This window comes from Pogona vitticeps, chromosome 5 (assembly GCF_051106095.1).
Source record: "Pogona vitticeps strain Pit_001003342236 chromosome 5, PviZW2.1, whole genome shotgun sequence".
NCBI lineage: Eukaryota > Metazoa > Chordata > Lepidosauria > Squamata > Agamidae > Pogona > Pogona vitticeps.
In genome coordinates, this window is record NC_135787.1 from 110342267 (window position 1) to 110368591 (window position 26325).

Genomic DNA, 26325 nt, shown 5'->3' on the forward strand with positions numbered 1-26325 from the left:
TGCCAGAACTGCAGCTAAAATCTAAGTCACTAAATTTAGCATATATATATATGCTGCATTTAGTAACTTAGATTTTAGCTGCAGTTCTGGCAACTAACTATATACAAGATTTGCGAAGGTATTATACAGTTTTTACAAGAAGATGCAGTGAATAGATTCTTATTTATGCAAGGTGATACTTCTGTGAAAAAGCAGAGTGGATGATGGTAGTGTATGGATCAAAATTCTTACAATGTTAACATTTGCTTTAGGTATTCCTCTGACCTGCAGAAGTAATGGTATTAGAAAGTGAATAATTTCTATCTGGATTTACCAAACAACAGTGAATAACCTCATATGGTATCTGTTTGCTCTTGAAAACAGCTATTTTCTGAGTGCTCAGTTGGGAAGGGAAGATTTACTTACTTACTTACTTACTTACTTACTTACTTACTTACTTACTTACTTACTTACTTACTTACTTACTTACTTACTTACTTACTTACTCACTCGCTCGCTCGCTCGCTCGCTTACAATTCCTCATCCAGAAAGAAGGCGGGTGTTTTTCTACATATGGATTGGATGGTGTTATCTTCAGGATGTTCCTCCCTCTAAGATAATACTGTCCACCTGAGTAGAACAAGTAGAGCACTTTGTATACACACATGTTGGTATAAGCTAGCTGAAACTTTGGCCTGATTTAGCTCCTAGGATACTGCTCTTACCTCTGTTTCTAATAAGAGATACTGTAAGAGTGCATTCTTTAGCTGCTAACAAATGTTAGCAAGCTGCAGTAATGTGTTGAAGCTGAAGAGGAAGTCCTAGAATTTAGACTGCAAACCTCTGTCAGATTGTCCTGCCTTCCCTTATGAGCAGGGCTTGAAAAATTTTAGAATGTCTCACCAGTCAGTCAAAAATTTCACCATTCAGCATGACCGGACTATAGCCTAGCAAATTATGTTAACAAATTTAAACTAGGCACTTGTTCACTTTCATTTCTATTGAACAATGCGTGCAAACCCAAAATAAATTGTATTACATACATGGTATTCGCCTATGTCTACTTAGTAGAAAATGAACTGCTGTCAGAAGTGTTGCACTTGTGTCCTTGTACATGCCTGGTAATTTTAGCACTGAAGTACCATTTATCAATGGCTTTAGGAGGGTTAAACTGTGGTAGTGAAGGTCCATTTAGATTCACCATCATAAGGTCATCTAAGTATCAGTCTCTAAACATGATCTTAATTTATTTTTGATCAGATTCATCTGGCTGAAACCCCTTTCACAGCTAACTGTAGAAACTAGTAAAACAGAGGCAGTTTTAAGAAGCTACAGAAGAACAAGAAACCTACCCCCATGGTAGTTCATTGCCTTTCCCAGTAAATCCACTGATGACAGACCTTTTGCACATATTTTGAATTTATACCATTCATCCAGGACTTTCTGAATTTTGTCTTCTTTGCCCTTGTGTTGCAAAAAGTCTTTGTAATGAGATAAAAGTAAGATTACTTCGTTTTTACCAAAACTTTCCAAGGACGTTTCTGGCCATGTGAAAGTCTCAAATATTGTCATAGATGTTAGTATGCCATCTGTAGCAGCTGCATGCCTGAGGGGTTATGAAGCTTGTATTTTGAATGCCTTTCTTTTGAATGTCTCCAGCAAAAATAAAACTGAAGGCAAAAGAGCCTGGCCTCTTAAGGAGCCACGGTTCCCTCCCACCTCAGGATGTGTCCTCGTTTGGTTGAAATTGGCGACAGGGAATCTCCATATTCTCCAGCATGGGACTACTATACATTCTCCTGCAGAGCTATATCTCTATGTGCCACTAGAACTCTCTTCTTGCGAGAAGAGGACAGTTTTCCTTTTGCAATGGGAAGGGGAGGGGAGTACTGCAGGATTAGAGAGAGAGAGACAGGTGGAAGGGAAGGAGGCAGGCAGGCAGGGAGCTGTGACTCATCAAGCAGCATTTTTCACTCATCACAGACGAGTGGACGAGTGCATTTTTCAAGCCCTGCTTATGAGTTACAGTTTGGTGATACAGCTGAAAACTCTTGGGTTAGGGTTTCTTTACTCCTTGGGGACCAATCATTCCTAAGTTTCCTTGAGAAGAAGAAATGACTATTCAAACATTTCAAGTCAGTACTGCATGCAAAAGTCACAGTAAGCTCTGGTTTCTGTTAAAAATGTTTTGTTGCTTAAGTACATACTGTACTTCAGCAAGAAAGTGTCCAATGACTTCTTTTCCCCATTTTCTGTTCGTCCCCCCACCCATGTACTTTCTCAGCTCCTTTTTTTCAGACGAGCATCTGGGGAAACAAGTGATGGTTGCAAGCTGGTATCACAACAAGCCATAGTTTAAACAACCAAGAGTCCAGAAGCCAACAACAAATCATGAGATTGTGACCATAACCAGAATCCTATTGATATTTTTGTTAGGTTTGGCCAACATACTGCAACCATTTGTGACTGACTGGCAAGGTGCCTTAGTTACATGCCTGATCATGTACTGAACTGTGCAACTATGATTTGCCCCAGCATCTCATCAATTAGTTGCAGTTAGCCACGGCAAGTTACACATCTGTACACAAACACCGATAGGATTTTGGCCTATGGCTTTTTAATAGAGGTGTGTTTGTAGAACACAAGAAGCAAGCTATTAGCAAACCATGGATTGTTGTGAATATGGTCTTAGTGTTGAGGTGCTCTGAGAATTATTTACCTTAATTTCATTATAGGTTTCTTGTATACGTCTGTCTGTGAACAAGTATGTATATTGATAGTTCCTTGTAACACATCTGGTACCTACTAATAGTCTTCTTTTTTTAGAGGTTCCTAATTCTAAAATTCTGCTCCAGCATCAATTGAATGTACATGAATTTAAGTGAACAGTCTTTAACTCCTCTGTTTGAACTTTGGCCACCTTCATCGGATTTTGCCTCATTTACTGATTCCCCCCTATTCCTTATTACAGCTCCTGAAGTGCTTGCCCAGAAACCCTACAGCAAAGCAGTGGACTGTTGGTCCATTGGAGTTATTGCATATATTCTGTAAGTATTATCAACTGAGTTTGTGTTACTAATTTTATAGTTAAATATCATCTCCTTGCCTTTGAGTGACACGCCTGAGTGGGTGAATGACAGCAGATATTCTAGCACTCCAAAAAGTTTTATACACATTTTTCCAAAGCGTCAATAACTTTAAGCATCAGGACACATTTTAGATGGAGAGTCAGCCCACATAAAGATCACTTGTCAAAGTTTGTCAGATCACAACCCTGCTTAAGATCACTGCTTGTTGAACACATTTCTTTGTGTTTCCCTTATATGTGTGAATGCATGGATTACATCACATTAATCCTTTTTCATCCTGCTTTAAATGCTGGATTATTGTTTGTGAATGTTTCTGAGGCAAAAGGGAATGCTTGGAGGCACAAAATACCTTCCAGGCCCTGATCCAACTTCTTCTTCTCTTTTTCCTCCTCCTAAAGAACAGCTTCTGGGCAAGAGGTTTTAACTGAAAACATAATACATGCAAAAAGAGTTAGCTTCCACTTGCACAACTTAATGGTCCTAGTTCAGTTTAGGCGCCTTGAGACATTAAAACTGACCGCTAATCCCATTTCATCAAATTTGGCCAAGACTTTGCAAATTTTAAAAAACTGTCCAACATTGTTCTGCAGCTGATCTTTATTTTAGTGTTTTAATTATGATAAACCTATTATAATGATAAATTTTCCTTGAATGAAAGCTGTCATAAAAGCCTGAATTGGCTAGTTTAGCAGCATAATATTTTTAAAAGAAAAGAATGTACTCCCACTTGTCCTTTGAACGATTTGGCTATAGAATAGTGGGAAAAGAACCTAATTCTGTTTTCAAATACATGATTGAATAAATCATAGATATATACAACCAAAAATGCAAAAAAAATCTCATCATATTGAATGTGTTAAAGAATACTTACCTTCAATACCAGCCTTTAGAGCTTCACTTTAATTGCATCCAGTTCTCAGTAAACTTGTGATCAGAGTATTTAACTACAAAACTATTTTTATGAAAAAATAATTACTAATTTTACCAACTTGAAACAGCTTGAAACTTCTTGTCATTCTACATGTTACTTTTATTGTCTTTTATTTAAAACAACTGGACTACAAATCCCAGATTTTTGCATTCTGTTTTTCAAAATTAGAAAATACAAGGGCTTCAAATCCAACACTCCTATTCTGTCCAAAGATGGAAATGTTTGGTTTTTGAATCACAGTTCAAATAATACCTCAGCCAGCATGGCAAATAAGTTGTTGTCCAGAAATGAACTTTCCACTAGCACCACCAGCACTTCTCCAGAACTGTGCAAAGAATAAGAAGCTTGCATCTGTCCGCTCAGTCAAGGAACAGTAACTCATGCCTATGCTGGGAGGAGAGGACCTTCAGCTCATGCACCTGAGCCAGAGTAGAGAGAAGCAAGATCTGGCCTGCAGAGGGTGCATATCCTCCCAAGCCCCCCTTCTCCAGGCTAATGGAGAAAATATAAAAGGGTGCTGACAACTCTGATCACAGACTAGAGATAAAGGAGTTCCCCTGCCCTAATAATCAGCCAGTACTTCCAGTAGCTGGCTGAGTCCAGTGGCTGGCTGAGTCCTTGTATTAAAAATACAAGAAAAGCAAAGACCAGATACTTTCCAGTCCCTGTAATGCCCTGACACAGTACACCAATTAGGCATAGTACAAAGGAGATGCTCCTTGGGTAGAGACGACTGTCCTCTTCAAGTTTAGCTTTGCACAGACCAAAAGCTAAGAGGCAGAGAGCAGGTCTGGCACTTTCCTTCCATCACATGTTTACTGTAACTGCTTCCATAGAATGTCTAAATATGTGCATTCCACCGGGTTATTGGAAAAAAGATCTTTTAGACCCTGTGAAAATGTTGCACCTGTTCAAGACTAGATCAAACCTTTAGTTAGTTAACAGATACACAAAATTTAAGACATAGTATGCTACTTCCTTTTTCAGATGTTTGTGTTGCCATTAGCTAAGATGCAGTAACATGGTGAAATGCTAAAAGATAATTCTAATTGCTAATGCTAAACTCACCTAAAATGCTGATAAACAATATAGGTTCTAGGGAAAGACTGTAATGATAAATATTTTTGAAACAAGCCCTAAACAAAATTAGCTGCATAATGTTTGGTGGAACAATGGTTTGTAGGCAAGAAGGCTGACGATTAAGAAATTGAGTGAGGAGAGGATCTAGGAGATGGGAATGGACCTCCAGGAAGCAGCTGTATCTGAAGGAAAGGACTCTGGTCATCAGCAATCAGTCAAACCTCTTATTACCAGAGTCGGTTAGCGATGTAATTAGCCATTTGAATGGACTTGTCCCAGAATTTCTCAGACAAACTTGAGTCCTGAAGCATTGGATCAGATATGGTCTGAATAATTGCATTTTTTTCTCTCTCCACAACCCCATTCTGGAATGGGGAGTAAATGACTGTTTCTTAACCATTGCTGGAACTTCCCCGCTATAAATTCTGAGCCTCGATCAGTTTGCAACTGATGTAGTTTGCAATTATATATCCTCTCCACAAAGGTCAGCCACTGTTTACATTTCATAAAAGTCTAAAACTTCTTTTTCATCAAATAAATGAATGAAAATTTGCTATAGTTGTCCACTATATTTAAAATATATATTGCACCCCCAAATGAGGGCTGCATTGAACCAACTAGGTCTGCATGAACCTGCTGAAATGGCTTCTCAGCTCTCTCACAATGCTTTCTGTTTATAGGGCTGATTTTGTTCTTTGTCATTTTACAAACTGAGAAATCAATGTACAGTAATTATCACAGTTTTTCATATTCATTCCTTCTGCAAACTCAGACATTTTTCTATTGCTTTAAAACTAGCATGACCTAGTCTTCTGTGCCACAAATGAATGCAGTTGTAATGTGCAGTTGTAATTTGCTTTGGATTTTTCACTCTTGTTTTTCATAACATACAACCCATCAATCTTTTTCCCTTGAGCACACTTTCTCCCCCCTCATTACTTTACACATTCATTTAGAGAAAACAACATCGTACCCATCTGAGTCCAGCACTGATACAATGAAGAAAGAATAATCTAAAATTGGCACATATAATATATGTTTTAAATTCTGTCCCATACTTGGGACAAACAACTCTCGTTGACCTTTAACAGAAACTTTCCCCCCGTCTGCCAGAGAGACACTCTCTCTTGGAGCTTCACCTAAAACAGAAAAACTTTCAGAGTTACTACAAATGCGGTTGCTGGCACTGCTGTCCAGGATCCACCAATTTTCTTAATCTTTCTCCAGTGCCTTAATTGCAACAGACACTGTTGTGGGGTTTTTCAAATGTTACTCTTCAAAGGCTGCTTCTTAGCCTTGTAGTCTCTCAGGAAATGTTTATCCGAGCCACTTCAGAAGCAACGATGAATGGAGTAGACTTTCTCAGTCTGTTCTCCCTCTTGCTTAGGCACAGCATTTCTCCTCTTGGACTGCTTACAGACACATTGGAAATCAACTTCTTCCTCTGTCTGGCTATGCTCCTCCCACTTGGTCTGTTCCTGCAGCAAATGTCCAGTCTCTGACATGGACTCCAAGCTGGAGCAAGCATATCAAAGGATAACATACACCTTATGACTCTCTGAATGCTGCAATCCTCTGTTCCAATTCCATAAATGTGTAAAGCATTTCTTTCACGTGCTCGCCCACATTCTGCCCTGGCTTTTATCTGGCACGATAAAGACGTCAGGTTAGGTAAACTATACCGGCAGCCATCTCTCTGACATAAACCTTTTTCAGAGGCGCCAACAATCATGAGCTAAGTTTAGTCCTCGGACATGGATGAGCTGACTGTCCTCCAAGCACAAAATAATACTAGATAACGCCTTCTCAGTTAATTCCTTCTTTTCTTCATCAGGCTCGTCAGGTGGAGTATCAACTACAGTCCCATGTTTTTCTCTGTCTTCAAAAACATCTCTGTTTTAAAGGATCATGACATGTAGTTATTTAACTTCACTAGAGGAAATCCTTCCATAGCTGCTGAGTTAGACTGCATCTTTGAACTTTAAATTAGTTCCTTCTGTCTCTAGCCGTCCTCTTACCCCTCTTGGGCTTGACAAGCAGGATGCCCACCTTCTTTGGACCTCTGAAAGCTCCCAGTACTTCTGGACTCCCTCAGGACCCACAAATTGCTCAGCAGTGACTCATATGCTCACTTGCACAGCGGAAGCGTGCTGGGCCCATAATCTTTGTCAATGAAGTATTAGGGTGCGCTGAACAAAGCAGGGGTACAACAAGCCTCCAAGGTCCTCTCAGAGAAGAAAAACATGAGACAACAGCTTCTTCCTTAAAGCTTATATTGCATATGTACATTCTTTACAAAATACTTCAACAGCATACCCTCTAGCAAATCTCCAAACCCTCCACACCACATATGTGTTCCTCTGTACAATATATAGTATATATGACCAAGCAGGTAACATTACCTCATCTCAGGTGATTTTATATGAATTACAACAACCTTCTGTGTAGTCATTATGACTCAAGTTTATGCACAGCTGTACAATATGACTGATTAACAACTTCCTTTACACATTCAGTCTAAGATGTCAGTTTCTCCTATTACAATCGTTGTAATTTCCTAACAAGTACCTCTGCCTCTTTTTTCTTTCAGTATTTCTCTTCTTCCCTTGTCTGTTTAGCCACATTCATATTCTGCCTCAAGGAACCATCCCAGAATCTGCTGCAGAATAATGAAAACATGAATCAGATGGTGCCAAAATCATTGTCAGCTTTTCATTACGTATCTTGAATAAACGAGATATAATTGAACACATAGAAACTGTGTTGTTATTTTTTTACTCTTTCAGATTAAGGATTTAAAGAAGGGAAAGAGATGTTTTGTTTTTTAAGGAGAGACTCCTGTGAGGAAAAAAATGCTAAGCCACAAAGAAATCCTGTTGAGTTATGAGAGGTTACTGAATGACCCCTGGGGGGGGGGGGAGCTATTTGAATTTTTGGTTACTTTGTTTTGTCTCCGTAAAGATGTGTTTTTTTTTAAAAAAAAAAACTTGATCCCATAAGCTGTTTGGGGTTTGTAGAAAAGATTGGAAATTTAACAAAACTGACATGAAAATAAAACTGTCAACATCTGATAGCAAGTTAAAAACTTTGTCATTCACTGAGGTCAGTCATAACAATGACAAATAAATTGAGTTAGGCAACTATGATTTTTTTGCACAATGAGAAGTTAACTCCATTTAAATTTCATCTTATACTAAACTCCACTTGACTGTTTTAAAATTCAGTGAAACCTTTTAGTGTTATTAGTAACCGTGTCTTAGACTGAAGAAAGATCTAAGTGGCAGCACTGTAGGTTGCTAAGTTCCCTCTTCTGCAGTGACCACAGGCTATCTATCCCTTTCCATCTCACCCCTGTCTCAAAGATGGCAGAGTTTGAGGAGCAAAGTTTGCAGACAGCTGCTTCTCCCTCTCTCTTCAAAGCAGTTTGTTCATGAATACAGCCCATGTTAGAGTGATAAGATCCCCAAATGGTGTCTGAAGTTCTTTACACTGCACAAGTACTGTAGGTTGATGTCCTACTTGTGGGATTATTATTAATATTAATGTTTAATATTAATAGTAATAGTAATGGGAATATTAAATTTAAATTCCCGTTTACACACACACACAAACACTTTCACACACAGTTTTGAGCTTTCTAACGGCTCCCTTTTGCTCTGGGGAAGCCTTTGGGAGCCTTGAAACTTTGGAGTGAAGGCTGTAATAGTAAAAGATTGCTGCTGAATTGCCAACTGCTGGGATCAGGGCCACTGCCAGCTATCCAGTACCAATTTTTTTGCTATTAAAAGGTTTCCCCTTCCTTGTCCCAAGGCTCCCAAAAGTTTCCAGAGGCCAAAAGGGAATCCTAGGGAGCCTCAAAAACTTGGGGGGGGGGGTAGGAGTTTTTCTATTAATTTAAATTAATGGATGGTTATGTCATCTGGCTTGCATGGCTTACATTACACCAAGAGGACTCTGGCCACTGCATCTGAGCTGCTTGTGGATCCCCACTGGGAGCTAAAATTGGGTATCTAGCCATGCCTCCCTGTGCAAGGGCTTCTGTCATCTTCCTTTGCATCTCCTTCTATGATTAGTCATCCTGTTCTTGCAGTCTTGCTCCCATAGTTTGTGGGGAGTACACGTGTTTTAAATATATTTTCATCCCCTCCCCCCCAAATATTGCCTTTTTGCTGTTTGAGAAAAGGATATGAGCACTCTGGATACACTTTTTAGTGATTCCATTCATATCTCAGTGGTTAAAATGAGAGATGTTCCTTCACTTTTGAAACTGCATTCTTATTAAATTCATTTAAAGCTTCTATTCCACTGTGATCACTGGGGTTTACTTGTAGGTATGTGGATATAGGATTGCAGCCTTAGTTAATGGATATGTAACAAGGATGGAAAAATTAAAAATGCCCAGGCAACACAGAATAGAAGGGTATGAGCAAATATTCTGGGTACTAAGATTTAGCTCTGTCCTAGCATATGTGTGTGTGTGTTTAGTCGTTTAGTCGTGTCCGACTCTTCGTGACCCCATGGACCAGAGCACGCCAGGCCCTCCTGTCTTCTACTGCCTCCCGGAGTTGTGTCAGGTTCATGTTGGTTGCTTCGCAGACACTGTCCAGCCATCTCATCCTCGGTCGTCCCCTTCTCCTCTTGCCATCACACCTTCCCAACATCAAGGTTTTTTCCAAGGACTCTTTTCTTCTCATGAGATGGCCAAAGTACTGGAGCCTCAGCTTCAGGATCTGTCCTTCCAGTGAGCACTCAGGGTTGATTTCCTTTAGAACTGATAGGTTTGTTCTCCTTGCAGTCCAGGGGATTCTCAAGAGCCTCCTCCAGCACCACAATTCAAAGGCATCAATTCTTCGGCGGTCTGCTTTCTTTATGGTCCAGCTCTCACTTCCATACATCACGACAGGAAAAACCATAGCTTTGACTATTCGGACTTTTGTTGGCAAGGTGATGTCTCTGCTTTTCAAGATGCTGTCAAGATTTGTCATCACTTTCCTCCCAAGAAGAAGGCGTCTTTTAATTTCGTGGCTGCTGTCTCCATCTGCAGTGATCATGGAGCCCAGGAAAATAAAATTTGACACTGCCTCCATATCTTCCCCTTCTATTTCCCAGGAGGTGATGGGACCAGTGGCCATGATCTTAGTTTTTTTGATGTTGAGTTTCAGACCGTTTTTTGCACTCTCCTCTTTCACTCTCATTACAAGGTTCTTCAATTCCTCCTCACTTTCTGCCATCAGAGTGGTATCATCTGCATATCGGAGGTTGTTGATATTTCTTCCTGCAATCTTAATTCCGGCTTGGGCTTCTTCCAGTCCAGCCTTCCGCATGATGTATTCTGCATACAAGTTAAATAAGCTGGGGGACAGTATACAGCCTTGCCGTACTCCTTTCCCAATTTTGAAACACTCAGTTGTTCCATGACCAGTTCTGACTGTTGCTTCCTGTCCCACATATAGGTTTCTCAGGAGACAGATAAAGTGGTCAGGCACTCCCATTTCTTTAAGAACTTGCCATAGTTTGCTGTGGTCCACACAGTCAAAGGCTTTCGCATAGTCAATGAAGCAGAAGTAGATATTTTTCTGGAACTCTCTGGCTTTCTCCATAATCCAGCGCAAGTTAGCCATTTGGTCTCGAGTTCCTCTGCCTCTTCGGAATCCAGCTTGTACTTCTGGGAGTTCTCGGTCCACATACTGCTGAAGCCTACCTTGGAGGATTTTGAGCATAACCTTGCTAGTGTGTGAAATGAGTGCAATTGTGCGGTAGTTGGAGCATTCTTTGGCACTGCCTTTCTTTGGGATTGGGGTGTAGACTGATCTTTTCCAATCCTCTGGCCACTGTTGAGTTTTCCAAACTTGCTGGCATATTGAATGTAGCACCTTAACAGCATCATCTTTCAAGATTTTAAATAGTTCAACTGGAATGCCATCACCTCCACTGGCCTTGTTGTTAGCCAGGCTTTCTAAGGCCCACTTGACTTCGCTCTCCAGGATGTCTGGCTCAAGGTCAGCAACTACATTGTCTGGGTTGTCCGGGATATCCAAATCTTTCTGATATAATTCCTCTGTGTATTCTTGCCACCTCTTCTTGACCTAGCATATAGATAGTAATAATTGTTATTATTAAACCTTCAGAAGTCCTTAATCTGCAAAATAAAATTCCATAGCACGTTAGGGAAAATTTATTTCCAGGAAAAGAGAGTGATGACATTTCTGCTCTTAGAAACTGTGTCACAGGTGTGAAGATTTTCATGAGACAACTAATCCATGTTAAATGATAATGAATAGCGTATCTATAAGTTTGGGGGTGGGGCACATAATAATGATAACGATACTGATGAAGGAAATTGAAGCTGAATTCCAAATTTGAAAATGGCAAGGACATCGTGGAAGTAGCAAAACCAAATATTTTGAGTTGTAAGACTCAGTCCTGCCATTACGTCCATACCTCTCAGGTGTCATGGTAAACAAATGGCAACTTGTACATTATTTAATTATCTATTATTTTTAAAGATCCCATTAGGGGATCTCTCTAGCTTCAGGAGTGCTTTTAAACACCCCTTAATATAACACTGAACCAGCTTGTTTTCTAATATCTGAAACCCATCCTGTAATTCAAATTCAAGCTCCTCAGAATCTATTGTTATGAAAAAAGGAATAGGACAGGAGCTAGTAGAGGGACTACGGCTTGCTGTAATTAAACATTTTTTATTTGGAGGTTCTCCAGTGAAAGAAAAATGTGTAAAGACTACAACATTGTAAAGACTGACTTGAAGTCGTCGTATCTCTGCTATGTGTTGTCTTTAGACAAAATGCAGATAATGCTGCAAAAATACATAAATGACAACATGTGCAGCTGAGTACACTATTTTATGTAACAGAGCCAATTTAATTCTGTGTACATCTATGCAGAATTTAGTCCTACTATATTTAGTGGGGTTTAGCAGACTGTGGGTTAATTCTCAGGTGCACAGATGTGCAATTGCAGTTTCGGTGTCTTCTGACCATAGCCTCTCTCTCCCACCCCAAGAAAATAACTGAAATAATGCATATTTAACTGAGCCTTTTCATGTTTATGGAATGAAGGAACATCAGCTACCCTAAAGATGTCAGTCTAGATTGAAAAAAAGGTCAGCATAGATCAAAGTAGGTTTAAAAAAACAGTCTAGGAAACCACAGGAGGCCCTTTATTCTCTGTCCTTTCTTCCCCATGCAGAGGTACGAATCATTTTCAGAGTAATTTAAATTGCACCTACAATACTCTGGATTTGAAGAAGCAATCATGGGGCCACAGATGAGGCACCAGCATTTTCTAATCCCACAGCTGCAATATGGGAGAAAGTATCACTTGGATACTGTATGTCAGACCTGGAATGGGAATGGCATTTGATAGGTTGCCCATTACAACCTACACCTCAAAACTTTTATGAAAGGTTTTCATTGTTCTGTGTTCGTGGTTCACAAGCATAGACCTCATACTCCTAAAATAAGAATGTTGCTCTGTTATAATTATGAGGACAGATCACACAATTTACAACCTCTTAAGACAAACATAGCTCATTAGCACTGTATTAAGGTCTCCATGGGTCTTGTTTGTCTGACTCTGCATCCTCTTTTCTGTGTCCTGTGCTGGCAGCAAAAATAGGAGGCTCAAACTCCTGAATAGGCAAGAGGTTTTAGAGGCTTCATATACCTTTTCAGACCTCTACGGTAATTGTGAGAAACTGAAGACATTCCTAAGTTGCTTGTTCTTCTATGACTGAAGGTGTATTTTTTTTTTTTTGTTTGGTTTGGTTTTTAGGCTCTGTGGTTATCCACCTTTCTATGATGAAAATGACTCCAAGCTTTTTGAGCAAATTCTCAAGGCAGAATATGAATTTGACTCTCCATATTGGGATGATATATCTGACTCTGGTAAGGGACAAATCAAATTAGATACTTACGCATTAGTTAAGATCCCTTCATTGATAGTATCATGCATGTTTTTGTATTATGAGAGCAAGGGTAATACAAGCTCGTAGAGAAGGAGTGGGCAGCAACCAAGGGTCTCAATAAATCATTTCCACCACTTTCACACGTTCCTGGACCTCAACAGGGCACACCTGTCCATTCCTCAAGATTGAAATTGACCCAAAGCCACAGTAACCCATATTTTGCCACGTTTTGTGGGTTCTGCCCATCTAGTATGTGGAACATTTTCAGAGTGTGGCAAAGAATACAGAATTCAGCTGAGAGTCTTAGTTCCTTTTCCCCCCCCTATTTTCACAGTAGTCCTTCCTCAAGCTCCTGGCTATCTGATTGTGAAGAAAATACTTGAATCTTTTTCCTTAAATCTCAAAATCAAGAGACTTGGCTGAATAAACTTTCCAGTATATAAAGTCAGGGCTTCAGTGTCTATCATTGTCAAGTCCAGTTATTTTTTATGTGGAATTTGGATTATCTTGTTACGCATGTTACTTCAGTCCTCCCCATGACCAGCAAAACTCAAATAAATGATCCAAAATGAGAAGAACCATGCATATTTGCTTTTTTTGGGGAAAAAATCATATATACTCTATAAATCCAGGTATTCTTGATGTGGAAATTGGATAACCTTGTTGGAGGGAGAGTTAGAATATGCAGTCTTAGGATACAAATCAGTAATACCATGGAACTTAATGTATTTGAGTAATTTAATGGAATTGTCGTTCTGAGTCTTAACAACAAAGCAAGAAACCCATCTACTATCTTATGTGAGAAAACATGGGTTTTTGAATGAAAATGATTGTTGGAAAACAATGTAGAATTGAATTACTTTATATAAGATCATTACTTGATTACTTGATTCCTTTTTACTGCTATAATACTGCATTGTGTAATGCTTTTTACATAAATCTACCACAAGAAAATTAGTATTTTATTTTTTAATCCTTCATTGTGGGATAATGTTATATTGCTTCAAAGAATCAAATGTATGTGGTTTTAGATTAATATGAACCTTTAATACTTCTGAGAATCTTTGTTGCTTCAGACATCAACTATGTTTCCCACTCACTCCCTCTCTCAAAACAGCAAAAGATTTTATTCGGAATTTGATGGAAAAAGATCCCAATAAAAGATATACATGTGAGCAAGCAGCACGGCATCCATGGTAAGCAGTTATTTGGTCAAAAAGCAAATGCCATATCTTGAAATCTTCATCACTATTTGTCTCCACAGTTAATTGATGATATCAAACCCTTGATGCAAGGAATGAGTACAAGCAGGTTAGACAGAAAAGAAAGCCAGGTATAAAAAAGGAAGGAACAAACAAGGAAACAAAGAGTAATTACCCTGCAAATTTTAATTTAATTGTGATGTCCTAGACTCACTAGATAAATTGAAAAAACAGGAGATGGCCCTATATGTCAGCATTCCCCATTCTGGGCATCCTCCAGAGGTATTGGACTATAGTTCCTCATGTCCCCAGTAGGGTGATGGCAGCTTCACTCCTATATACTGTACCTGAAGGGCACCTGATCATGGAAGGTTGCTTACTATATGTGATGGTGGCAGTGCAATATCTTCATATGAGATTAAATACTGGAGCAAGGGAAGAGGTAAAGGATGGCAATTTGAAGTGCTCACCAAACTGAGATGGCAGATTATAAACAGGTTTAAGCCTTGGTCTTTGTAAGCAAGAAAGATCAATGGAGAGCAGAAGCAGAAGAAAATAGAACTCTATTTCACTCATAATAAAACTGAGCCATAGAACTATTCCTGATTCCATACACTGTATTTTTCCATGTATAAGACACTACTTTTTTTCTTAAAACCATTACATTAAGAATTGAGGGGCGTCTTATACATGGAAGTAAGCTGAGGAGAGAACAAAACTGTCTGCACCTTGCCTCTGCAAACAGGCTGCCTCCAATCAGGAGGCTTAGCTTCCTACAGTCAGGAGACTTTGCTTCCTCCAATCACAAGCCTTATGAAACTGGTGTCAGCTGATGGTTAACAAACCAATTAGAACACACTTCATTGGAGGTGGAGCCTGTAGGCTTAGATGCAATAGGGACTCTGAGCCCAGAGGCTGAATTCTCAAAGCTAAGTTAAGATTTCTTAATTTGGGGTTAGAAAAAGGGAGGAGGATGTCTTATAAATAGGGTGTCTTATACTCGGAATAATACGGTATGTCAAATTGTGTACGCTGAAGGTTGAAATGTGTGTATTCACATTGGTATGGTGATTTCTCTTCACAAACCATACATATGCTATAACACTTGTATAGTGCATACATTTGTACATTGTAAAGTGCATATACATAATGGCATTTTAACTTCAGGTATACAAATCAGGTTTGAATACATGTAGATAAGTTGTATTGGCCTGATATATATTGAAGTATATGTACTTATGCACTATTCCAGTGTTACAGCAAGCAAGCAACTGAAGGCAAAGCACGGGTAAGCAAGTCATTGTGATCCCACTGTGCCATTAACTACTCCCATATGTGTTAAAAGCCTATATAAGTGTGTGTAAAATACATTTATAGAGCGCACAGCATATCCCAAAGTATTTCAAAGCATATAATACAAACTATAAAATATTATACTGAAACTATAACTACTCTCACATGTGTTAAAGGCCTACATGTTTGTGTGTGTAGTATACATTTTATAGAGCACATGCCATTTTGAAAAGTATTTCAAAGTATATAATACAAATATAAAATATATGCTAAAATATAAAACATCTCAATAATATTTGCGAATCATTATCAGTTAGATAGATGTGATAGGATATGGACTGGGTATGAATGATACAGATTTTTCTTTATTGCTTTACCTCTTTATGGCAAAAATAATTTATTGATTTAATACATTAATGTCATGATAATATAAGAAGAGCTGTGCTGGGATTGGCCCACAGACCTGCTTTTCACAGTAGCCAAGCAGATGCCTGTAGCAAGCCCACAAATAGAAGATGAGGGCAATGGTCTTTCACTGCTGTCGTCCTTAATTCACCCAACATCTGCCTTTCTTTCGAGATAAACTTACTCCAGTTTCCTCTTCAATGGGGGAAAGCCAACTTTAACTGTCTTGTGGCACTTACTGGTGGCCAAAAGATGGTATGTAAATACTTCTAGTAAAAGGTAGACCGACAAGCAAGCAGTTTTTGCAGACATGAAGATGTATGTGGAACCAGAGGTTGGGAGTTCATTCCCCTCTGCCCTTCCTAAACAGGGGCTGGACTCAATGATCTATAGCAGGGGTCTCAAACATGTGGCCCCTGCCTTGCCTGCCCCCCTCTGAAGCACCCACACATCCTCTGCTGTCAAGAGTCAAAAAAAGCCTAGCCTCGCTCGCCAGCTCTCTGCCAAGACAGCGCCTCTTGCACCACCACCCCATCCAGAACTGCAGCCTGCCAGCTGGCAGACAGGCTGGCTGGCTGGCAGGCTGCAGTTCTGGCAGGAGGGTACAAGAGGTACTGTCTTGGGGGAGAGCCGGCAAGTGAGGCGCACTACTGGCTCTTTTCTCCAAGCATCCAAGCCACCACCGAGCGATGCCTGAGAGAGGAGCTCACTCCCGGCCTGTCCTCAAAGAGTGCCTCCAACAGCGCCGCCAACAGCATCTGCTGCCGTCTCTTCCAGGGAAACGGCTCTCTAGCTCTCTTTCTTTCTCAGCACCGCCAGCACCAGCCCGGCCAGTGGCTGCCTCAGCACCCAGCGGTGCTTCCTCCTCCTCCTCCTCCTCCTCCTCCTCCTCCTCCTCGTCCTGCTTCAGCTGCCTCGGCTCCAGAGGCTGCCTGGGCTTGCCTTGCAAAGTATGCTCCCCTGTTGTGGTGGGGGTAGCTGCTGCTGCTGAGTGTGCCTTTTTTTTGAGGGGGACCCTCAGAGGAAGGTTGCTGGACCTCCGTGTGTGTGTTTGTGTGTGTGCGTGCGCACACCTGTGGAGGGGCCGCCCCGTTCTGTTTCATTTTGCAAGTACCGATGGGGGCTTTTCTCCTTTGGCAAGGTGATTCTGTGAGGGTTTTTTTAAAAAATCTGATGCGGCTCAGCCTCACCCAGACTCTGTCTCCAGCAGCCCCCAGGTAAATTGAGTTTGAGACCCCTGATCTATAGTGTTCCTTCCAGCCCTGCAGCTCTAAGATTTAAGATTATATAGCACTGAAGTATCCCTGAAGTCCACACAGAACTATTTCTAACAAAAAAGACACTTTGGAAGGTTGGAAAACTTTCAACCATTGTTCAAAAATGTCTAGAGGAGGAAAAACAATGTGTATTTGAATGACATAATTTACTCAAGGGTCTCAGGAAATTAAATAAGTCATAAAATTGATAATTCAAACAAAGATCAAATTATCAGGGACATGCCTCACAGTAAAGTAGGTCACCTTTTAAATGTTTTTGAAGGAAAAAGATTTTTTTATCCAACATACACACAGTGTGCACAGCTGACTACTGGCTTGGAAGATCATTTCTATTAGTTACTGGAATAAAATAAGAAACAAAGAAAATGTGGCAAAGTTGACATGCCCTTTTGAAGTCTTCATAAAATACAGTACTGTAAGCTTTTTTTCTCTCACTTAACTCAGACATCTCCCTACCAGCATTTTTAACTATTCCTGGAGGCCTAACAAAATTTGTCTCTCAATATTTTAGTCAGGGCAGGTAAAAAACATAGACTATTCATTACCAAAATAGGTTTTCATTTTTATGGCCGTTGTTTATAATTCCAGCTTCTCACAAACAGTGGTCTTGATACACAGCGAGTTAACTGTGCCAAATGTCAGGGTGAAATTAATGCTGTATGTTGACCAAAGTCTGAACAATGTGAATTAAACCTACTTTCACATAAAGGTGCTTAAGCATACAACTATGATATTGAATAGATTGTCACTTCATTGGGATGAATTTGCCATTCCCTATCTTTTCTCACACTTTGGAGGAAAAATATCTAAACTCTCCTAGTGAGCAAGGGCAGATTCTAAGACCTGTAATCTATCGTGGTGGTGGTGGTGTTATATATTCCAAGCTCAGATCAGGTTCACTAATAAGTCAGTTCCATTGCTTTCAGCTGGAAAAAATCATAAGGCTACTTACCTCCCAGTATTTAGCACCACTATAATTTCCTTCCGCTGACTCTAGTCAGGCTTAGATCCAAGGGGGAGGATAGGAAAGGGCAGATATTTAGTGGTATATTTGGCTATCTATCTCCCAAGGCTCTATGTTTGCTTAATAGCTTGTTTATAAATATTAGCAGTTTTGGTAAACAGTAGTTCAATTTTTTGATTGTTTGTCAAATACATCTTTCTTTAAAAAAGCAAAGCAAAGCGTGCTGCTTATATACCGCCCCATAGCGCTTCAAGCACTCTCTGGGCGGTTTACAAGTTAATTATGCAGACTACACATTAAGGCTTTCCTGCTTTCATGTGGTCTTTTTAAAATACATTTGATGTGAACATTTGGTGCAAATAGATATGGGAGATGATTTGCTGGCCCTAATAAGTCTTTTAAATGTATTCTTTCTCTGCTACATCTGTGGTAGCAAATGGCCCGTTCCCTGATTAAGATGGGGAAGAAATACCTGTGAAAGTAATAGTCCATACAGGTTGCTCTGCTGTTGGTTTCAGTACTTTCAATACTTTTTCTGCTATCAATATGACTCAAAGATTGATCCTGTGTCTTCCAAGCCGTTTTCTTTGCCTTTCTGTGGTTTGGTTTGGTTTGGATTGCTGAGGGTACTTTGATTTGTCTCAGGGATCTGTTTCAAGAGGATGAGTTTAACACAAATATGCTTTCTACACCATCGGCTCCCAGTCAGAAAATTTATTTGGATTTTTCAAGATATTTCTTTAAAAAATTAAGTAGAAAGAAAGAAAGAAAGAAAGAAAGAAAGAAAGAAAGAAAGAAAGAAAGAAAGAAAGAAAGAAAGAAAGAAAGAAAGAAAAAGAGATCAAAAAGCGGAAAAGGGATCTAAGGGGAAATTTATAATTTAATTGAAAGATCTTTCAGGAGAGAATATAGGAGCAAACTGGGGTCTGATTTAATCTCTTTCATAGTCCCAGTAATTGTTGCTATGGGAGGGCACGTAGTATTAAATTTGCATCATTTTACAACTATTTATAGAAAAGGATTATATATCATTCTGTGGAAAAGATGATTTAGAGAAGAACTTGCTTCTCAGATAATCCTATTTCGTGTGAAATGGCTCTCTAAAGAGTAGCAGAGATGTTTATACCATAAGTTTAAACGCTAACACAACCCTATTGTAGTGCTTTGTTTGTTTTGGGGGGTTTCTTTGGAACCGGACGTATTTATATCTCAGCAGTTATATTCCAGCTGCATTATCCATTACTCATGTTTCATATCAACCCAGTGATGATTCCAAGGAGAATTTGCCGGCAGAAAGTCCCTAGGAGTTGGTTTTTGTCTTTGTTTTGTTTTTTGTAATTCGGGCTGTAAAAATAAAGCATTGTTTGCAAAGGAGATGGGGCTTTAAGCAGGGGCTATGTCTGTAACATCCTCTCTTATACGCAGTCGGCTTGACCCACAGAACATGACTCTTCTGAAAACCTTTAGGCATCTGAGATGAGCATCAGCATGCTACCCATCCAGTAAATACAGAAAACTCTTCTGTGACCATTTTGCTCTGTTGGAATTGCCAGATGAGGTGACATTTAATGTCACTTGTTTTGTACACACCTCCCCATTACCAGAGACACTTTTGATCCCATTTTAATCCTGAGGTTGTCATCTGGACAGCCAGGTTGGTTAAGGTCAGTAACCCAGCAGGTCAGTGACTCGGCAATGAAGAAGGTTCCAGTCACAGACCAAAAGGCAATCCAACAACTTTGTTCTGTTTATGTCATCAGTTTTGTCTTATAAAGACATTTATTATATTCTTGATTCCAGACATGTGTGGCATGTGTGCAAAGAGGTTTACAAAGGACTTTAAATGTTAACAGAAGGATCTTATGGATGACTAATCAGATGACTAACACTGCATTTGTTCTGGGGGCTTACTCTGAAATAAATTGGCACAGGATTACATTTACACCTTCAATCCTAAACATATTTGTTGTCGCTGCTGCTGATGTTGTTATGGTCTTTCAAGTCTGAACTGCTTTATAGCGACCCTAATAGGGCTTTCAAGGTAAGTGAGATATTTAAGGAGTGGTTTCATGAGTAAGATTCCAAGGCTGAGCAGGGATTTGGACCTAGGCCTCCTGAATCCTAGTTTGTGACTCTATCCACTATACCATGCTGGTGAATAATAATTCTTACCGAACACAGAGGGAATGAATTCCACAGAAACTTACATAGAATTGCACAGAACTGCCAGTTGCTACAAAACCAGTTGCTACAAAATAAGTTCCACTGATTTTATTGTGACTTCTGAGTAAACAAGCATAGGACTGCTCCATAGAATCAGGAGTAAAACAGAATAAAATATTGTTAGGAAAAAATAAAACTAAAAAGAGCAGAGTCTAGAATCAACCAAATCTCATGTCTTTCACCAGATATTAAACAGTTCATCTCTCACTAAATGGAAAGGTTTTAGGATTCTGATAGAACCAACAACTAACATTAAATTTCAGCTAAGACAACCTATGAAAAGAACAGAGGGAAAACAGACAGTTCTTGCGATGCGACTGTGTAGTGTACTACAGGGAAATAACAGCATTTATTTTCCTCTCTGGAGACAGAGGGATAAAGGGGAAAAAATCAAATATACCTGAAAGAGGTATATTAAAATAAAGAGGTGCAAAGGTATAAAGATAAGAGCCGAGACACCTGATATGCTCTTTTGAGAGACATTTCTAACATTTTTCCTTGCAATATATCAATAATGATTTAGAAGAATATTTGGAGATAAAGTGCTGCCTGTGTTACATATGTTGCATGGTTCTGTTGGACTTTTCTATTGTCCTGGGCAAAGTGACCATGTGCCCAGGGCCCCTCCTGTCTATGTTCTTGTGATTTGCAGAGGAAATTTAATTCCAGAGACAGATCTGCAAACCCTTATCCTCTTCTTTTAAGTAATCAGAATGGGATGGTGTGAGACTCCAGACGAGAGTATAAAGGCTCTCGCTAGAGTGTTGTCCTTGCTCAAAATAGAGCAGGAGGCATAGACAAACCCACCTACACTGCCCATCAAAACTAAACAGTGGGGAGTTGACACCCGGGAGTTGGAGCGGGAACTTTTGAAAATGACAGTGGCCACACAAACAGAAATTGGCGGGAAGAGAGGAAAAGGGGAGGCCTGCTGTGGAGGCAGGAATGGGGGATATAAAAGGACATGTTGACTGGATACCAGGGGGTTGGGAGATGATATGGTTGGAAAACCCATGGACCAGTAAATGGGAAACAGTGAAGGTTCCTTGGGAGGAGGCAGACTACCAGAGGCGAAAGGGTCTGCCGCAACATCCTTTGTATTGGGGAGAGTCTGAGGCTTGGGAGTGGCGCAGACACCTCAGGGAAGAAAAGGAAGCAGCATCCTGAGAGGAGAGGGAACAACGGGCATGGTGTTTAGAGGAAGCCCGGAAGAAGGGGTTACCGGACCCTGGACCCCTCTACGAGGAGAGGAGGATGCCTATGGGGCAGAGAACAGAGATGATGAGACTATCCCACTGTTAAACCCTCAGACTATGGTCCATGACTTTGAGGACAGTAACCCATTTATGAGAGGACCCTGGGACAAGCTGATCAACAATCCCTTTGTTAAAGATGTTTGGATGCCCTCACCGGACCCATTGGCGACGAGAGAAAAGATGGAAACTGAGGTCACACAGCAAGATTTATTGTTAAATGTTCCAATAAAAACTAGTTATGATTTTACAACAGATGTGCCTCCAGAGTCTCAGTTGGACACCAGGGAGGTAAAGCTTGAACCCTCACAGATAGGTCCTTTATTGACCCTCTGTGTATATACGAAGACCCGTGCTGAATCGGAGCTCTGCCTGTGAAGTTTTAGCCACCACTGCTTGTAGATTCTGGGCAGTGAACTGTCAGTTTATCTGTCATTTGGATTTTAAGCTCCTAGTGGCATTCAAATTCCTGGTTCAAAGGAGGAGCACACGGATTAATAATCAAAAGCCCCGCTTGTTAAGTTGTGACCCAGAGATGCTAAATATAATTATTACAATACAACTTCGAGCTCTCAAGAACTGGAAGACCATGGCCCATATCATCTTCTCCTCCCACAGTCGCTTCATATTTCCCCCCTTCCTTATGTATTGAAGCACAGAGGGCTCCAGTTCAACCACTCAGCAAGGAGAGGGACAATTCCACTGTCCACCAAAGGCCGGCCATTTTCACTCTAAGCTTACAGTTGATAAGTGCCATAGATTTGGTTTTGATGTATTCATGTAAGTGTTACTTCTGAGTGTGTCTGCTTGAAGCAGACCTGAGAAATTACAGTCATGGGTCAGAATACTGGTATTTAGCCATACCGTTTCAGATACAGTGAAAAGGAAAACCCAAGAGTTCTGGAAGATCAGCCCAAAAGGAGCTAAAGTGCAAGAAGCATTTTAGTAAGAAGGGCTTTGAAAACGAGAGATACCCACAATGTTGGGGCCTGCCTCCCTCCCTCCCCCCCTTATTTTAAAAAAATATCCCTTGCCTAATTTAAGTTTTAGAGAAGGAAGAAGGAAGAGGTATCTTAGTAATCTAAGGCATTTTTAGTGCCAGGCCTGCTGAGAGTTTTACTGATTGCAGTAGGAACTCCCCCCCCCCGTACATCACGTCCCAAGCTTTGAGGAAGAGATAGATAAGCTTCTGACAACAATACTGTGAGCTACATTAGTGTGTTGACTGATAGAACAGTCTCCCATCTTCCTCATTCCCATTTCGCAGCTATTTTTCCCAGATTTGAATGTGTGCGTCTCAATTTCATTGATCTAGAATGTCATAACAATCACACACAAGGCTTCAATTTGTCTATTTGCATGGATTATACCATTGATATAATGCATGCTGGAATGTGGTAAGAGAACATTCTGTTCAGGCTGAGTTATCTTGTGCAGCCTGTGCTTCTCTGGTAAAACAGCAAATGTCCATTACTAGTTTTGAGTAAAAGCTATGCATGGTTAGTTCCCTGCTGTGCTGAAAGAGCCTCTCCAACACAAACAGCCCTTGAGTGGTCTTGAAATGATTGTATGTCTTGAGGCAGGAAGATGAATTGCAAGCCAGCCAGTTGAGCTTAAAAGTTAGGTCAAAAATATATATATTTGAATTTCAAAAAGGGCCTTGAAATCCATTTTCTTGACAGAATTCCAATGCTTTTAACAGAAAGATGACTAGGAGAAAATGAGCAGGTGGAGACTTTCCTCAGTTTAGAAACAGAGATGGGAAAGCTTCCACCAGCCATCTTTTTAATCCAGCAGGAAGCATTGATTCCACTTCTTATGAAAGGAAAAGAAAATAGCAAGTAAATAAGCTGAGGACATGGGGCCCCATCCAAAATGAAAACAGTAAGAATATCTGCATTTGTTCAAGAGTTATTCATTGTATCCAAGGTGGATAATAGCAGTTAGAAACAGTAAAACAGTGGGTGGGATAGATAATACCCTAGAAGACAAACGAAATTCAAAAATATCTTAATAAGCTAAAGCACTGGGTTGAAAAAAACTGAGTGAAAATTAACGTGGATGAGTTCAAAGTTCTACGGGTGGGGGAACCAAACACACAGTTACAAGATGTGGGATACTTGGCTCAGTAATATCATGAGTGAGAAGGATGTTATAATTGTTGTAGATTGCAAGGTGAATATGAGCCAACAGTGAGGGACTCTTAGTAAACCCCTCTGGAGCAGGCTTTTCAGCAAAAAACTGGGCTGCAACAGGAGAGGGAGGGGAAGTAAATTCTACTGTCTTTGGGTGGCAAATACCATTGGCCTTAGAACAGAAGTGAATGGTTTCATCAGGTTCAAGGGGCATTTTTTAGCTTAGTCAGCAGCACCAACTTGCTGAACGCCAGGGTCTGCACAGAGCTTTGTTGAGCTCAAACTATTAGGAAGAAGAGATACATTTTCCAAGTAAAAAAAAGGAAATAAGGTTTACGTTCATGTTTCTTTGGTAATAATTATTGGCATTCTATCATTCTAGGAAGTCAGTGTTTAAAACTTGAACTAATTTCTCAGGGGGGGAATGGTGCCCTTCTTTGTATGTTTTTCAACTGCAGCCTTTTCCTTTGAGAAGGGGTTGTGTGGTGTGACACAGCCCTGCAGAGAGCACATAGAACTAACATTTTAATTATCACATTGGTAACATTAACATCAACATTAATTCAGCATTCTGAATTTAATCATTACTAGCACAAGTTAATTTCCTAGTTTCCAATGTTTCATGCTAACACATCAGTTTTTCAGATCTCATGTTCCAAGCACTGGTAACAACTTCTGTTGGGCTACAGTTGCCTATCCTGCATGTAGAATGAAGGACAGGGAAAATGAGATCTCTATAAATGAATCACCAGTCAAATATCTCCTTGGCCTTCTTTTTCCTTCTTTTAGGATTGCTGGAGACACCGCCCTCAATAAAAATATCCATGAATCTGTCAGTGCTCAGATACGCAAGAATTTTGCAAAAAGCAAATGGAGGGTAAGTTATCATATTCTCAGTTGGTTGCAAGAGCTGGCTTTTACCTTTCTAAGGAAGTATGTGTTATGGAGCTGAATATGAAGACTTCCCCAGCCTTCTTAAATGAATGTGGTTTTTTTTTCAATTGCAAAGTTTAGCTTTGCAGAATGATGCTATTCTTCTGTGAAAAAATGCTGTTGAACAGGTCCCCAGAACCAGTTTTCAGAGATAAGGGACTGATAATGGTTTTCCATCCTCTCCTTCTTGTTTCTGCTTTGCTGCTGGGGGAGAGGGGAAAGGATCTTCTACTCTTTCCCTTCCTCCTATTGAAGCATAATTCCAGTTCTGTAAATCCAAAAGTTATATCCTCCAATTGTGTCGATTTAATTGCTAAAGCAAATATTTGACATTACCCATAACCCAGTTTAAGTAAGTGAAGTTTAAACCATGCAGTAATAAAAGCAAAGTCACTTCATTCAATTGAAAAGAACCAATCCCCTTGATTTCCACGGAATCTTAGCAGGAGGAGGTATTTTGAGGTGTGGAACCCTGGATGGCTCCAGGGATCTGGAGAGGAACATTTGGGCCTCTTGGTGGCTGAATGTGGCTCACCTCATCTTAAACCCTCAGCTGTTTAGCATTTCAGTGTGAAATATTTGATAAAACATATGTACAAAAGTGTAATGTTCTCAAAATGAGACAATAGTGTGGAAATTAGCAGTCTATCCTATCCTTAAAGAAAGAAAGAAAGAAAGAAAGAAAGAAAGAAAGAAAGAAAGAAAGAAAGAAAGAAAGAAAGAAAGAAAGAAAGAAAGAAAGAAAGAAAGAAAGAAAGAAAGAAAGAAAGAAAGAAAGAAAGAAAGAAAGAAAGAAAGAGAAATGGTTGTCTCCGAATGACTTGGTAGGAAGCAAGATGTTAGAGCTGATGAAGGAGTTCATTTAGTTTGATGACTGTAATGCTTTGTAGAAGTACCACTCATTTTCTTTCTTCAAATGTCAAAGGCAATGCAAATCTCCAACAGCCATTTCTTTCTTTTTCTATTTCCTTTTTCAGCAAGCTTTTAATGCTACAGCAGTTGTGAGACACATGAGAAGGTTACATCTTGGCAGCAGTTTGGACAGTTCAAATGTAAGCGTATCAAGCTCCCTCAGTTTGGCCAAACCTTTACCTGACGGAACAGCCAGGAAAGACTGTGAGTAAATAACTGCCATCTGGCCATCAAGATTTATTTGGAAGCCTTGTCTGTCAGTTATGTGCTCTTACAAACAAATTCCCTATCAACAGCAGTCTACTTAGGTTAAAACTTTCCCATCCAGTCTTCCTCCTGTCAGAATTTTGCTAATCAAACTTGATAGGATGATGTAACATATTTGATTTTGAATCTAACGTTTCATAGTCTCCTTCAAAAAGGGCTCAAGCTGGCAAGAATGTAGGTCAGTAGTGAATGAAGTCCTTCTTATAGCCAACTATGAATAAAATACTCCGTCCTATACCATTCAGTTTAAACTAGGCAAGTAAACATACAAGGGGAAGTTGGTTATTTTATTGGGTACAAGAAACTCTGTGATAAAATCCAGCACACACGTTGATGATGTTGTTGGTAATCAAAGGCCTTTTATACCAGATATATTCATATAATTGGCAGTTAAAAGCTGCATGAAAGCTGAAGATTAGATGACAGAGGACAAGAGATACAAAAAAAGGAGTACA

General features: G+C 39.9%; 1 protein-coding gene across 1 annotated transcript in view; it reads left to right on the plus strand.

Annotated features, from left to right (window-relative positions):
• CAMK1D (calcium/calmodulin dependent protein kinase ID) overlaps positions 1-26325 on the plus strand; it is a 269715-nt gene that overhangs the window by 234200 nt on the left and 9190 nt on the right. Inside the window, exons 6-10 of the mRNA XM_020797778.3 lie at positions 2951-3026; positions 12874-12986; positions 14124-14202; positions 24548-24635; positions 25669-25807. Coding sequence (XP_020653437.1) covers positions 2951-3026; positions 12874-12986; positions 14124-14202; positions 24548-24635; positions 25669-25807 — 495 coding nt within the window. The remainder of the gene's footprint in view (positions 1-2950; positions 3027-12873; positions 12987-14123; positions 14203-24547; positions 24636-25668; positions 25808-26325) is intronic.